Here is a 15,880-nt window from a genome sequence, read left to right as displayed (position 1 = left end):
ACGAAAGAAAATCGTGCTGTGCAACACGAAAAAAAGGGGCAAATCGTGTTGGGGAACACGAAATGCCGTGAGACTGGGTTGGGTGATCATGCAGAGCTGCGTGTCTCCATCAGACTCAGCAGCTGATCTGATCTCTCTCTCGGGTCCGGTTACACTTCACTCGCGTTTATGTCCATATCGATCAGATCCAGCTCTCCTGATCGGACTTTATAGAGAGCACCGATCAAACTATTAAGAGTGAATATCGGCCGATAATGACCGGCGGCCGATAATGACCGGCGGCCGATAATGACCGGCGGCCGATCGATCGGCGGCTAACGGAAACCCCGATGTGCGACTGTCGGTCCTATGTTGTAAAAAAAAAATACAAAAAAAAAAAAAAAATTATATTCTCAAAATTACGGGCCAAATATGATTGCTGGCGGGCCAACAATGGCCCGCGGGCCGCCTGTTGCCGACCCATGACCTAGGGGAACATATTTTGGTCACAGTGTGTTTTTAGTTCTGCAAAGGAGGTTTTTACGTTCTTTGTTTGTCTTTTTTAAAGCAGGCTTACAGAAACATGACTGTAAAAAGAAGGAATTTTAAAGGGTAATTGATTGAGTTAGTGGACGAAAGATTCAGTTGTTTAAGGTAACACCCCAAACCCCCCAGTGCCATTCATTTCAATTTATTTTCCCAACCAATTAACTTATTCAATCACCCACACCCCATAGAAAACACTATTTCCACTGCCAGAGGACTCTCTTTCTCATTCAGCTCGCTGATTGAATTGAAATAATAATACTCATGAAATGGAAAGTCATTTTTACAGGAGAGTTGCATTATATTTGTTATATTTCAATGTAATGAACATTCCTGAAATCTAATGGAATACCTGAATAATTCATGTGAATTCTTAATGAAAGTGTCATCAGCTAGTCATGGCTCTTTCTGTCATTTCTGCCCACAGCTTGAAACGTATTTGTATTCCGACTTACCTTCAGTAAATTGCACTCTCTGACCATTCCTGTGTTTTCTTTGAGAGCTCTATTTCTGTTCACAATTTTTTTCAAAAAGAGGTAACCACAAAGCGATATTGAACTGAAAATACTCGGGAAATGTTTACTCAGAATTTTTCTTCCACACTTGCCCCTGCTAACATCTCAGTAAATTGGCTAGTAGGTCATTTTAATTCAAAAATTAAAAAAATGATAGATGCCATTGCTCCAACTAAGGTAAAGGAAGTGTCTGGCAAGAAAATATCTCCATGGAGAAAGGCCATGACCGTGAGAGCAGAAAAAAGAGAATGTCGAAAAGCTGAACGCAGGTGGCGAAAAACAAATCTCCAGGTTCACTTTGAAATCTATAAAGAGAGACTTGGCCTTTATAATTTGGAATTGAAAAACGCACGACAATCGTTCTTCTCTGACATCATTACCAAAAACAAAAACAACGCACGTGCCTTGTTTGCTACCGTCAACAGACTAACTAACCCCCCAGTGTCAGTAGCCTCTGAATTTCTATCCACCAGGGCGTGCAATGATTTTGCCTCCTTTTTCACTGACAACATTCAGAAAATCAGACAAGCAGTCAGTGCCTCTGCCTCAGGAACAGCAAATGTGTTGTCTCTGTGTCCACTTAACATCAATTCAAACACCATGACACAATTCCATCAGATTAATGATAAAAACCTAGAGGACATTATACAACTTCTGAAATCCTCCTCCTGCTGCCTTGATATTATTCCAACAGGATTTTTCAAAGATGTTTTTCCTTGCATGGCCTCAGATCTACTTCATATAGTAAACAAATCTCTTCACTCAGGTATTTTTCCACAGGCCCTGAAAACTGCAGTCATTAAACCGCTCTTAAAAAAGAATAATCTAGATGCTTCAGTAATGAACAATTACAGGCCCATATCAAACCTCCCATTTCTAGGTAAAATCATTGAAAAGGTTGTTTTTCAACAGTTGAGTAATTTCTTGCATTTAAATAACTGTTTCGATGTGTTCCAGTCAGGCTTTCGTCCAAACCACAGCACTGAGACTGCTCTTGTAAAGGTCTTTAATGACATCCACTTAAACACAGACAGTGGCAGAACTTCAGTGTTAGTATTATTAGTGCTGCGTTTGACACTGTTGACCACAGCATATTACTAGACCGACTGGAAAACTGGGTGGGACTTTCGGAAACAGTTCTAAATTAGTTTTAATCCTACTTAAAGGACAGAAACAACTTCGTTTCTATAGGTAAATACACATCTGAGTTGACAAATATGACATGTGGGGTTCCTCAAGGCTCCATCTTGGGGCCTCTTCTCTTTAACATCTACATGCTACCACTGGCTCAGATAATGAAAAACAACAAAATAAGTTACCATAGCTATGCAGATGACACACAAATGTACGTAACAATTTCACCAGGAGACTATGCTCCAATTCAAACACTGAGTAAGTGCATTGAACAAATCAATGACTGGATGTGTCAGAACTTTCTCCAATTAACATTAAAACACATTAAAACAGTTACTAAATCAGCCTACTATCACCTAAAGAATATATCTAGGATTAAAAGACTAATGTCACAGCAGGATTTGGAAAACCTTGTCCATGCTTTTATCTTCAGTAGACTCGACTACTGTAATGGTGTTTTCATAGGTCTCACTAAAAAATCTATTAGAAAGCTGCAGCTGATTCAGAACGCCGCTGCTCGAGTCCTCACTAACACTAAGAAAGTGGATCACATCACTCCTGTTCTGAAGTCTTTACACTGGCTTCCTGTGTGTCAAAGAATAGATTTCAAAAATACTGCTGCTGGTTTATAAAGCACTGAATGGTTTAGGCCCAAAATACATTTCTGACCTCCTGCTAAATTACTCTGAATACTTTAAATCCAGGCTGAAGACTTTTCTTTTTGTCGCTGCTTTTAATTGAACTATTCATATCTTAGACTGCACTGTAACTTTTATCCATGTACTTTTTCTTTTAATGTTTATTTTATTATCTTTTCTTTTTAATGACTGATTTTAGATGCCATTTTCTTAATGTCTTTCATTTTTTGTAAAGCACTTTGAATTGCCTTGTGTTGAAAAGTGCTATATAAATAAACTTGCCTTGCCTTGCCTTGTAACATGAAACATATTGTTTCTGTAACCTGACTGCTGCACTGAGCTGCTGATCTGAAGATGAATCAAACAAATAATTCCCAGTCCTATCTTTTCTTTCTTTCTGGCTAACTTGGTTCTCTTTCTCTTGGCTGTTATTGCTGGTTGGCATCAATTATACATTGCATAAGCAGATATGTGGGAAAAGCTTTTTATAGTTTAGGTGTCTGGATGCTTAATCCTCTTTTTGCTCAGCTAAAGTTTGCTGCACCTGCGGCCTGCGGTGCCAAGTTTGTAGGGCATATGATTAATAATGTCAACTTGTTCCCATATATTTATAGGCCTTTATAAATGACTAAAGTATCTTCAGATGATGTAACACACCCTTAGGGGATGATCATGAAAATCCTCAGCTCTGACAACAAACAGATAATTGTCTTCTGATGTAAACCTTTTGTTAATTTCACCGATCAATATTGTGTTTTAATACAATGAACAAGATATGGAAATCAATAAGTCTTCCCTTTACCAGGGATACTGTCTTTTATAGCAAAGCCTCAAACGGAATAATTTGTACCTTAGAACATTTACAAGAGTAACTCCATCTCTATTTCCAACATATCCATTTCCGGCTACTGCAAGTTTGAATTTAGAGGCTTGCTGTTCAACAATTTGGACATATTTTGACCTTTAATTTGAGGTGTGAGTACAGACTGTGTTTGGTGTTAAATCCCTGCTGATTTAAATATGAATCACGGCTTCCTGGATCACTGTGAAAATTGAATAAGCTAGACGTTATGTAATTCTACATCAAGCGCAAATAAAAAAACAGGATGATAATTAATTAAAGAGAAGGTTCAAGATTCTTTAGTTGTCATAGCTACAGAGTAGTTATGTCGATGAAGATCTTAGGTCACAGGCTTCTCCAACAATGCAACATAATAATACAGAAAAACAGACAAATATAGTGCAAGTAAATATTAAGTAAATACAAAAAGAAAAATAGTTTAAAAAATGTGAAATAGTGAAATAAGAGTCTATAATGAAAGCTATTGGAATGATATAGAGAATAGTTTTGATTAATGTTAATACAAATACATCTAAATGCCATGCTGTAAACTGACAATTACCCGTCTTATTTGCAGACAACCTTCACACACAGAGTTTTATAAAGGTATCTTATGTCGGGGTTTCCACCAACCATTAATTGATAAACAATTACTTTGGGTCGAAATAGATTTCACCGTAATATTGACTTACTTTGATTTGATTAACCTAATGATCTCTTCCCTAAACATTATTCAATATTACAAATAATGAACAGCTGTTTTGCGTGTTCACCATCCAAGATGAATAACAAATCTGGAAGCTCCATAATTATTTTGTCCTATCATTATTTGTATGTGTGTCCAAGCTTCTATCAATCAGCAGCCAGTTTCTCTCGGCTACATTTACTCTTTGTAGTTAAACTGGAACAGAAAGACATGCCTGCACAGACAAATGCTCTGCTTGTAGGCACAAAGATTTTGCTAAGCAACCATTACAAAACTGCCACCATGATGTGAACGAGTACACACGGTACACACGCACTTTTAAGATTACACAATAGCTTTTTTTAAGTGGAATTGCACAGCAGACAATTTGTGTAAACTTTAAATTAAAAAACGAAAGAACAGAGCAGCGGTTTAATGGGGAGAGCAATTTGTGTCTGCTGACATTTCATTCATTGCAAAACGGTTCAAACACAAATATGAAATGCTTTGATGTTGTCAGTGCAGCAAACTCCCTTGAAATGTTTAAAAGTAATCTTTTTTAATATGGCTTTTAATTTGGGTTAACTTTCAATTCTCACTGGTATCATTGTCCATGTTTTTCTGTATTTTTTCTGTTTTGCTTTTATTTTTTTAACTGTTTTATTTTAACCTATTTTGATTTCTTGTGAGCTTTACTTCAAGGGCATTTCATTAGGATCACTGTTGATGTTTTATCTTGTTCTCTATTTATTTTAATATTGTTGTTATGTTTTCTTCTTGTTCTGTAAATGACTTTGGGTGCTATACAAATAAAGTGTATTATTATTATTATTACTTTTGTTCTGTCTGTTTTTTTACGAAACAGCTCCCTCTTTATGGGACTCTCTAACACCTGCACTTTTGAAAGAACATCCATAACATTCATCTGTTTGTAACTTATACATATCAATATTCCAAATACTTATACAGTAGACTATTCTGCACAATTTCTATTATATTCTATTTGACTTTATTTACTTGCACTATTATCAGTTGTATTGTGTTGCACTGTTGGACGAGTCTGTGACCTAAGGATTTCGTTGTCATAACTACACTGTAGCTATGAACACATGACAATAAAAGCCTTGAAACCTTGAACCCTGAACCTTGAACCTCTATGCTTACGTGTGCAGCCGCCCTCCTGGAAGTTGAAGAATCCTCGAGAGCAGCGGTCACATTTGGGTCCGGAGACGCCGGGCTGGCAGCGACACTGACCGGCTTCATCACAGTCGAACGACTTGGACCCGAACGAGTTACAGTGACACGGGACACACACTCCTCCGGTGCTGATGCCGTGAGTCTGAGGCTGCAGAAACACAGAAAGACGGGGTTAAAATGGAGTTTAGAAGAGGACGTGGATTTAGGGTAAGACAAGTTGCAGACACACTCAAGCAACTTAGACACACAGAGGTTGTGAGAATGAGAAAGGACATAAGATGCAAGACTTGTTTTGAATGAAAAAGAGCAGGTGGCGGAAAAATGAGGCAATAATTGTGTTTATATTTGTGAGTTTCAAGACTTGTGACCCTTTTGAAGGTATTATTCTTGAACAAAGAGAGAAAATCAAAGATGAGTTGAAGATGCTATTCATTTTTTTATTTTTTTATTTGACTAAAAAGCTATCTGATAGTTTGAAAATGCCTCCTTGTGGCTGCTAAAGAAACTAAAACAAAATGCCATGCATGGTGGTTCATCAGCCTGGACAAAAACATTCACAAACTGCCCCTGATGCCGGATAAAAAACATTGAATTAGTTACAGTTCATCTGAAAAGTCATGAAGATTGGCCTAAACATAATAACAGTTTCAACACAAGTTCAGCAACAACAAACACCTTGAGCTACTTAAAGAAGGGACATTTTCTAATGATCTCATTGTAACGTTGATATTAAGAAGTGTTTCATGTTTGCATTTGTTCTTCACTTGGACACATCTTCAAACCACTTCAAACCAAATGTCTCTCAGAATAACTCTGTGCCAGTAAAACTCTCCATAGAACACGAGATGAACACCTCACTTTCCATGCAACGTTTAAAAACTCTAACCTCAAACCATCCAATCCACAAACACAAAGATTTCAATACTTGATGGACAATAAAAATTGTTTTTCAACGTCTTCTTCATCAACACCAATATTTTAAATTCACATAAAATAAACACCATGCCCGGTTTAAAAACTTGAACGTCAAACCATCCCATCCACAAACACATCGAGTTAATGCTTGTTTTCATTCCTTTGTCTTCTTCAGCAACATTGACATTTTGTAAACACACCCATGCTACTTAAACACACCATGCCCGGTGTGTTACCCCTGTGCTCGGCCTGTACGCCCCCCTGGGACACCCCCCCGTGCGGGAGGAGCCCCCCCATCTCTGATGCACGGCTGCGAGGGGAACACGCTCCACTGGCCTTCGGGTCTCCCGCCTCTCGTAACCTTGGCGACGCAGGCCACAGTGCCGGCCCACAAAGCCGGGCCGACAGATGCAGCGGCCCTCGACGTCGCAGCGCTGAGACATGGAACCGGGGGGGCTGCAGCCACAGGGGACACAGTCCTGCAGCTCAGCGTCCCACCAGCAGTTAGGCTGGACCAATCACAGCGCAGAGAGGGGGTCAGCAGGACAGAGAGAAACAACACACTCAAAGTACAAGGAGGAAAGAACTCAAAAAAAGATTGTAAAAACGAAAATACAGCTGTTTTGTGGAGAAAAATCCTTATTCATCAGGATCATTGTATTATTGTCACAAAAAGAGACCACAAACTTACTTTAGAAAATAAAAGAAAACACTTGATGACCTTCCATATTCGCAACTTATCAGTTTAAGTGTGAATGTTATGTTATGTGACATTTTAATATAATTATGCATCTTCTTTGTCTTGCAAAGCTATACATTTGTGGGTTTGCCATCACAGCCTAATTACTGCCATTGGAAGAAAAATAGTCATAACAAATTAATTTCTGCAGGTAGTGATGAGAAACAAGAACTTGGAGGTCTCTACAGTATATTACCTTAATATCTAATATTCAAGCGTGGTGAAATTGTGCAAAGAAGAGAAAGGGGGAAGTATATGTGGAAAATAGATGAACTAATAGTCTATAAAGTAAAGGTGCCAATACAAAATACTTACAATGCACTCGTCACACTGTCGTCCAGCCACATTTTCTTTGCACTCGCACCGTCCAGTCTCCTTGTTGCAAACCTCAGATACAGAGCCATTAGTGTGACACTGACAGGCTGTAAGAGAGGAGAGGAGAGGAGAGGAGGGGAGGAGAGGAGAGGAGAGGAGAGGAGAGGAGAGGAGAGGAGAGGAGAGGAGAGGAGAGGAGAGGAGGGAGGAGACGAGAGGAGAGGAGAGAGCATATTTAATCAATAATCATTTACTAACGGCCTCATTCTACATGAGTACATCAAATAAAACCTTAGTTCAACAACAACACTGGTTGGTGAGTGTTTCCTTCACACTACAGTCTGCTGCATGAGCTCAAATCCTACTTAAGGTCTTCTTCAGGATTATCTGTCAATATGCATTTTAATATCCCTCTGACTGCACTTTGGAGAAAATCTGCTCTCGCCCAAATAGACTCTTCAGTCCAGTGGGCTGAATTATTTTTGACAGATTAAGTTTTGTATATTAAAACGACACCCAGTTTAAGTTTGAGTCTAATGACAAAGCAATGGTGCAGCAGAGGACAACATCAAATGTTCTTAAAATTCAGAATGTAGATTGTATAGAAAAGCTGGTGTTTAGTTTAGCCGAGTGTGAGTTCTCTGTCTAGACAAAACTGCAATCACAAAGATTGAGTGAAAGTCCACAACAAACCAAACACTGACAACATGAAAGATGACTAGAATGATTTTTGTATTATTATATTTATTTGTCTTCAGTTTAGATGCCAACTTACAACCACATTAGGGCTTTGAAAGCTGTCTGAAAAGTTTTTTTTTGTTGGTGCTAAGGGAAATAAAACACTGGACTCAGATACTCACGAACTGTCCCTGAAGCTACGAAAAGCCAGCCAAGACAATTTAAACATATCCTCTGAAAAGTTGCCAGCTAAAAAAATAATTGAATTAGGTAAAGTTCAGTTGGAGTGAGAGGAACAAATCTGCTTCCTGCAGCCACATTGAGAAATCACCAAGATATGTGGGTCTTAAAGGTCCCATGTCATGCTTTTCCGGTTATTACCCGTCCCCTTGTGTGTTATGAAGGTTTTTATGCATGTAAATGGTCTGCAGAGTCAAAAGCACAGAAAATACCTGTCTATGCTGAGATTTCTCATTTTCCATTGTTTGCTTCCTGGGTTCTGTGACGTGTGAACACCCAAGTCAACAACAAATGGCCCAAATGGACCAATCCGCGGAGCACCTCACACACCAGGATCCCTTGGCTAACTAACAAGGAGTCCCCATTGATTACATAGAGCTCCCTGAACGCTGGTAATAGACGAGTTGGGATGGCGGAGAAATGCTCTCAGAGGCGCAGACCCATTCTCACAGCTTTCTAAACCTTTTTCTTTCTCAATATCAAGCCACACTTATTGTTTTTACTTCGGCTGTGATTGTTTGTGTGTGCACAGGATGAGTTTCGCTGTGTTTCGCTGTATCGCCGACCCGGAAACCTGTCCGCTCCTCGCAGCAACGAGCCTCGCAACGTCCCGACCAATCAGAGCACACTGGGCTCACAGGGAGGGGGGGGGGGGGCAGGAGCTCCAACAAGCCGTTTAGGACAGAGAGTGAATACACATACTACAGAGATGCTCTATGAGAAACCAATGTGAGTTTGGAAAATTGCACAATTCAGATCTATTCGAGTAGACCTCAACAATGGAATTATGTTCAGTAGAAATGGCCATGACATGGGACCTTTAAATGTGCAATGATCAGTACATCTGGTTAAGAAATAAATAGTTTACCACTAGGAAATGGCTTAGGCATCTTACTAATTAAAACAACATCTCCAGAGTCTATTTGTCACAGCTCTCTCCCTCATGTCCTGCCATCTCCACTGTCAATATAAAAGACTCAAAACACACACGAGATCCTAAAATACTTTGTTTTTTAATCTGGTGTTTAGGACAGACACTGAGAGAAAAAACAAGTCCAAAATAAAGCTTGTGTTATAAATAACAAGGAAGTACGCACTACTTGGATCTGATGGTGAGGAAACAGTGGGGTGCTTGTGATGATTGCTGAGGCTAAAAACGGTCCACATACACAGGATTAAATTCCCTTAAAAAGACAAGTTACACACACTAACAACGATTAAAGAGGCCCGAATATGCTGGTTGAGTTTTCCCTTTCCTGTAGTGTGTTATATCGTTTTTTGTGCATGTAAACGGTCTGCAGCGACAAAAATCCCAAAGTTCCCTTCAGAGGGAAAATGAGCACAATAGGGTCCCCTTTAAATCATCTTTACGGTAAAAAAAAGCAGTTTTAGGTGAGTTCATGGTATTTAGTAATGATTACAATCACTGAAAACTTATTAATGATAAAACGATTCTCATCTCTTCCTTATTTCTCTGGCGTTGAATTCATGGCCTTTGTCACGGAAGAGTTTAAAAGCAGCACGAATGGGTGAGTTACTTTATAATCGGTCTCTCTTTCTATCAGTGATACTTCAACTTTATTTAACTTGTTTAAATCCTATGGGAAAAGGAAAAAAAAAAGACACACCTACACACACACCAATCAGCCCCTTAGATAAACAATTAAAAGCTTGAACAACACGGCTCCCATCTGCTGGATCGGCTGTCAGAAGCACACACGCATACACATCAAAAACACACACACCTTTCTCAAGAAATCAGTAGCACACTCCACATCACAGACACACACGTGGACTGGTTTTACCTCGTGTTATTCTCTATTAGATGTGAAAGAGACAGAAGGACGGACCTGAGTGTGCGATGAGGAAGTGAGAGATAGAGGGGTACAACAGATGTCCACACACATGAACACACACACACACACACACACACACACACACACACACACACACACACACACACACACACACACACACACACACACACACACACACACACACACACACACACACACACACACACACACACACACACACACACACACACACACACACACACACACACACACACACACACACACACCACCACACCACATACGGTGGAAGATTTATCTATTCCTGCTTTACACATGAATGCAGAGAGGCACGCATGTCCTCCCACACACACATAAGCAACCACATACATTCAGATGTACAAACACACACATGCCTGATTAATCACAGAAGAAAAACATGCACATACATGTCCGTCTCTTTCTACACACACTCCCTCACACACACAGTCCCTCACACACAGTCCCTCGCCCCTCTAGCTTTACCCTTCGGCGACCATCTGGACACTGTTCTGTTAGTCGCTACAATGCGAGCCTTGTTGTGTGATAAAGTGTTGCTTTCTGTTGTGTTTTTTTATTTTATTCAGCACTAGCCTTGATGATGAAGAAAACATTTTTTTTGCAACTTGAAATACATTATTTTCTGTTAACAAGAACACCACAATCTGTCGTGCAAACAAACCGTAGGAGTAGCTATTGTGCCTTTATTGTATATCATTAGTTCTACAATGGTGTGTTGGTGAGAAGTCGAGGCGCTATACAATCTATTAGGTGTCATACAAAACACACCGAGAGCAAATTGAGTCCACACTCTAGGTAAACAAGGAAACATAGAAGTGAAACATGTCTGTTCTGATGAGATTTGGTGTTGGACGCCTTGAGGGGAAACAACAGAAACAGAACATTGTGTAATACAAGCATGAAAACATCAATTACACGCTCAAAATATATTTGTTTGGCTCCCGCACAGAGTAGATTATGAAATGTGATTAGTAATGTTTTATGACTAACTGATGCCTGAGTTTGTTTTGGAAAGGGTAAAAGAAGTCTTTGAGAACCACTCTTACTAGAACCCTATACCAAATCGTAGCGTTGAGGAATCAAAAGATTGACAGGCCAGAAATGCCAAGAGGATATTCTGTATTTGAGAGTGTTTTTTTCTATAGATTCCTGATTAATTGAACAAAGTAGGATGGTCAGAGTGGCAGCCTGTTGTGAGAACACATTCTCTTTCAATGCAGAGTTCTTGTAGGGCTGCTCAATTCATCGTATTTTAATCGCAATTACGATTTTGGCTTGCAACAATTATGAAAACAACATAATTGAAATAACACCATTTTATTTTAATTTTTTTGGTTTTTCAGTTGAATTATATTTAAAGTTCAGGGTAATCAACTGTTAAAAACATACTGTTCAAATGTTCTTTTTCAATAAATGGATGTTTTCAAAGTAAATGAAAGTTTTTAATAGATATCAATTATTGACCCAAATAATCGAGATTATGATTTTTGCCATAATCGAGCAACCCTAGTTCTTGGATCATTTGATTTTGAACTATAAAGTACCACAGCAAACAGATACATGTCCATTCCACTCTCAATTCATGTCTATGGTTTTACCAAACATCAGTCATTTCCTTTAGGTTGGGTTTTAATCATTTTGTGTCCCCTAAATCAAGCCATGTAAAGTAATGTATTATGTAAAAAAAGAGCCATCTGCACCCATATGGGATAGTAGAAGAACTTACTCAGTATGCATTCAATTATAAATGCATGTACTTTAAATACAAAAACAAGTTGTCTTTATGAAATGTGTTGGTGTGTCCTCCACTTTCTTTTGATGCAATACAAATGGACATGTTGAGTGAAAGTGAATCAAAGGTATGATCATAAAAAGAGAAAATGTTGTTCTTGTTTGTGATTCATTAAACGCTGCCCTGATTTGGGAATTACCACACTGTTGGTTCAGACTCTTTAAACAATGTGTTTAGGCTTTTAATTGTTCTGTTTGAGGCCTATTAGTTGAATAAAAAGCCAGAGCATCAGCACAGAGGACTGCAGCACCATTAGGAGTGGAGAAATTGTGAGTTTTCTCATCATCGCTGAAAAGTGTATTGATTTATTGTATGAAGTTTCTACATAGCATTCATTAAGGGTCAGACATAGAGGAAGCATAATTACATTATTGAATTACTACACATCCACTTTGTTCCAGTGATTGGAGACAGTGTGTGACAGTGCAATTCTCACATCTTTACAACGACTTTTCCCCACGTGAGGAATGGTCAGAGGAGTTCATTTTCCTGAATGTATTCCTTATACAAATTGCTCTGTGGTCAAGTTTGCTAGCAAAATCAAACTATGTTCTATTCCTCTACTGAATTACTCTGAACCGCTATTAGGGGGAGGCAGCAGAAAGGCCCACAGATGGGGGGACAAAACAAGTTTAACGGATTTTTACAGTCTAATAGTGCGCAAATGGACTCGGTCTGAACTCTCCTGCTCCACTCAATAAAATTCATTAAGACTGGGAGCAATAGGTAGAGCAGACAGAAGGGCGATACTGACAGAAGCAGAGAGAGAGAGAGAGAGAGAGAGAGAGAGAGAGAGAGAGTTGTTGTGTTTGAATAATTCCTGGTGGTCATGCGTACAGGATCAATATCAACCCTCCAAGACACGAGCAGCCGATCAGCACTGTAGGAGAGCAATAGATCAGGCTGATTAATCAATAACCATTTAGCTGGGTGGAGAGGGAAACAACTACAGAACAATGAACTATCAAATACACATTAATACCGCTGTCAGCCTGTCTCCCTGCTAGTCTCAGAGTTTTATCTGTATATGTATCGCCTGTCTCTCTCTCTGGTTATCTGTCTTTCTGCCTGTCTCTCTGCTTGAGCCACAGTTTTCGTCAACAGCACAGGTTTTTAATGAAGATCTTCCCAAACAAGCGCCATCTGCACGTCTGTATTTGCTGCCATCTCTTCCTCTCTTGTTCAGTTCCTTTTTTACAGGTATCGTTTTTTTTAATTCTCACTCTTTAACACAGCTGGCAGTCAGTGGGCCGCTCCGACATCACACCTACTCCTACTAGCACAGCTGCTTGCCGACGCAGAGTCACACACACACACACACACACACACACACACACACACACACACACACACACACACACACACACACACACACACACACACACACACACACACACACACACACACACACACACACACACACACACACACACACACACACACACACACACTCCAGATGGTGCATCTACTCAGTGTTTTAGTAAAAGGATTAAAGGTGTCATTTAGCTAAAATTGAGTTTCAGAGAGGAAATACTACTGTTAAGTTTAACACCCCTGCTGAGACACTAACGCTGCACATTGGCTGGTTTTAAAATGATTTCGTTTTTTGAAAAGTAGATAATGTTTTACCGCTTGAAGTCCATATGAGTTTATTTGTTGCAATCTGGCCACAGCAACTAAAACTATCACAATAAACTTGTCAATTCCCATATTTCTTTTTTAAAAACAATTCTCAGGTTTTCGTGGGCTGGCAGTTAGTATAATATTTGATATACTGTACTATATGTATGCCTTAAGAGCTCATTTCCAGGTTCATATTTGTATGTTGTGCCTTTGCAGACCAACTACATGCACAAATACCTTTATAACACACTATAAGAAAAGGAAAACCCCCAAAACCTTACTTGGGTTCTTTAAATTATTTGTGTATTACTTTTAAAGACTGACATATCATTCTTCTGATAGAAGGATTACTGCAACCACTTTTCACACTTTCAAATATATCATCTTATGTTGGTTATTATCTTTTATGCATTTTCTTTTATTAAAGTTTTTGGCTATCGGTAATGCCCGTTCAAATGTGAGATTAATAAAGTGTATCCAATCGAATAATCCAATCGAATAATCCAATCTAATCTAATCAAGTTTAATCATGTTTTCGTCTCTTTTGTCTAGTTTTAACGCTTGTTTTGCGTCAGTTTACTCACGTTGGCAGTTTTTCGCTGTGATCGCGTCTCCGTGGTAACCGTCAGCGCAACTGTCGCAAGACGAGCCGCCGTAACCTTGACGACAGAGCAGACACTGGCCTGTGATCGGATCGCAGCTGCCGGGTATGGACAGGTCCAGGTTGTCATGGCAATCGCAGGGCTGACAGGATCCCCCGGGCTCAGAGGGCCGGCCGAAGAATCCGTTGGAACATCTGGAGGCAGCGGAGAGACAAAGTGAGGTCATGATGTTTTAAACTCAGTGTACTGTAAACATCATCTGCTGCGTGGGAAACAGTGGTCAACAGATCATAAATAGAGTTTATGGTGAAATGTGTTATGTTTTAGTTTAATTAGCAATAAGAAACACATCAATGGGATTCAATTCAATTTAATATATTTACAAACAATTAAAATGCAATTCAAAGTACTATCAAGAGAAATAATGGAGTTGTGCGTTACCCGGAGAAACTCTCCAAAGCTTTAGAATAGGGGCCAAGACAGTTAATAAAGTATTTACAATATGTTATTCACACATCTAGATTTTGAGAGAGTTCAAGTGTTATACAAGAATAACAAGCTAAAAAATAAACACACAACACTAACCAAATGCACTGAAACTATCCAACCCTAACTACTAAATGGTCAAAACACATTTATTTGATCAGACTTAACATTGTGTTTATAATATCTTACCTATGATAAACCAGACACATTATAAGGGAGACTATTAAAAGCATTTCAAAACCACACTAAAGTACATTCAAGTATGTATCTGTTTATCTATCGTTATTATATTTATAAGTAATATCGCTATCAGAATATTCAGTAATGTGATTCTCATATTGTGTGGCCTGTAAGCCAACATGCAACATGAAGGTCTGTGCATGGTTTCCTTCAAATGTGTTATTTTTTTACAAACAAACACTTACGCTATCAGAATAATCTGGGAGATATAATCACGCACACTTCCACACATAAGGGCTCTAAAGTACCTTAGAACTCTCCACCCTTTCATGCTTTCAAGTTGCAGCAACACGCCATCATGCTGTTATTTTCTCTTTCAGGATACCATTTTAGGTTGGGATAATACTGCATCAGGGCTGACTGAATGTGCAGATAGCGCAACAAGGTCTCTGATAATACAGATTTCCTCCTCCTTTCATGTAGCAAATAATACTACTCTGCAAGAAAAGTATTCAGTGGCTCACCCTGCCTTCTCTCTTTTGTATCTAACAACTGCAGAACAAACAGCTCTCAGCAGGTAAATATGATCAAATCATTGTTTACCTCAGCTTGTGTGACAAGAACAAAATACTAGATCACTAATTACAGCAGGTCTCATCTCGAAAGAGCTGGCAGCCGATATCCAATCAGAAAATAAACAAGAAATAAATCTCATCGAGCAGAGTCCAGGGGAATCATCAGCATAGTGTCTCTTTGACCAGAGACCGATCGCTAAAGGCTGTTATCATTTATATTTAACACACACCAACATCACACACGTACAGTCACACAGACAGGCATTAAGTCAAAGATTTAACCACAGAAAAGGCTGGAGGGCAACAGAAACCAAACATATGAAATGAAAGTTACGAAAGAAATAAGC

At 39.1% G+C, this 15,880-nt stretch overlaps 1 protein-coding gene across 1 annotated transcript in view; it reads right to left on the bottom strand.

The window, feature by feature from the left end:
- Positions 1–15,880, bottom strand: part of LOC117548768 (laminin subunit alpha-2-like) — a 200,447-nt gene that overhangs the window by 101,272 nt on the left and 83,295 nt on the right. Inside the window, 4 exon segments of the mRNA XM_034220232.1 lie at positions 5,503–5,683; positions 6,687–6,959; positions 7,505–7,611; positions 14,275–14,486. Of these exon segments, the coding sequence (XP_034076123.1) occupies positions 5,503–5,683; positions 6,687–6,959; positions 7,505–7,611; positions 14,275–14,486 (773 nt within the window).

This window comes from Gymnodraco acuticeps, unplaced genomic scaffold, assembly GCF_902827175.1.
Source record: "Gymnodraco acuticeps unplaced genomic scaffold, fGymAcu1.1, whole genome shotgun sequence".
Taxonomy (NCBI): Eukaryota; Metazoa; Chordata; class Actinopteri; order Perciformes; family Bathydraconidae; genus Gymnodraco; species Gymnodraco acuticeps.
Note: the sequence above shows the minus strand (reverse complement) of the source record. Positions and strands in the feature narration are given on the sequence as shown.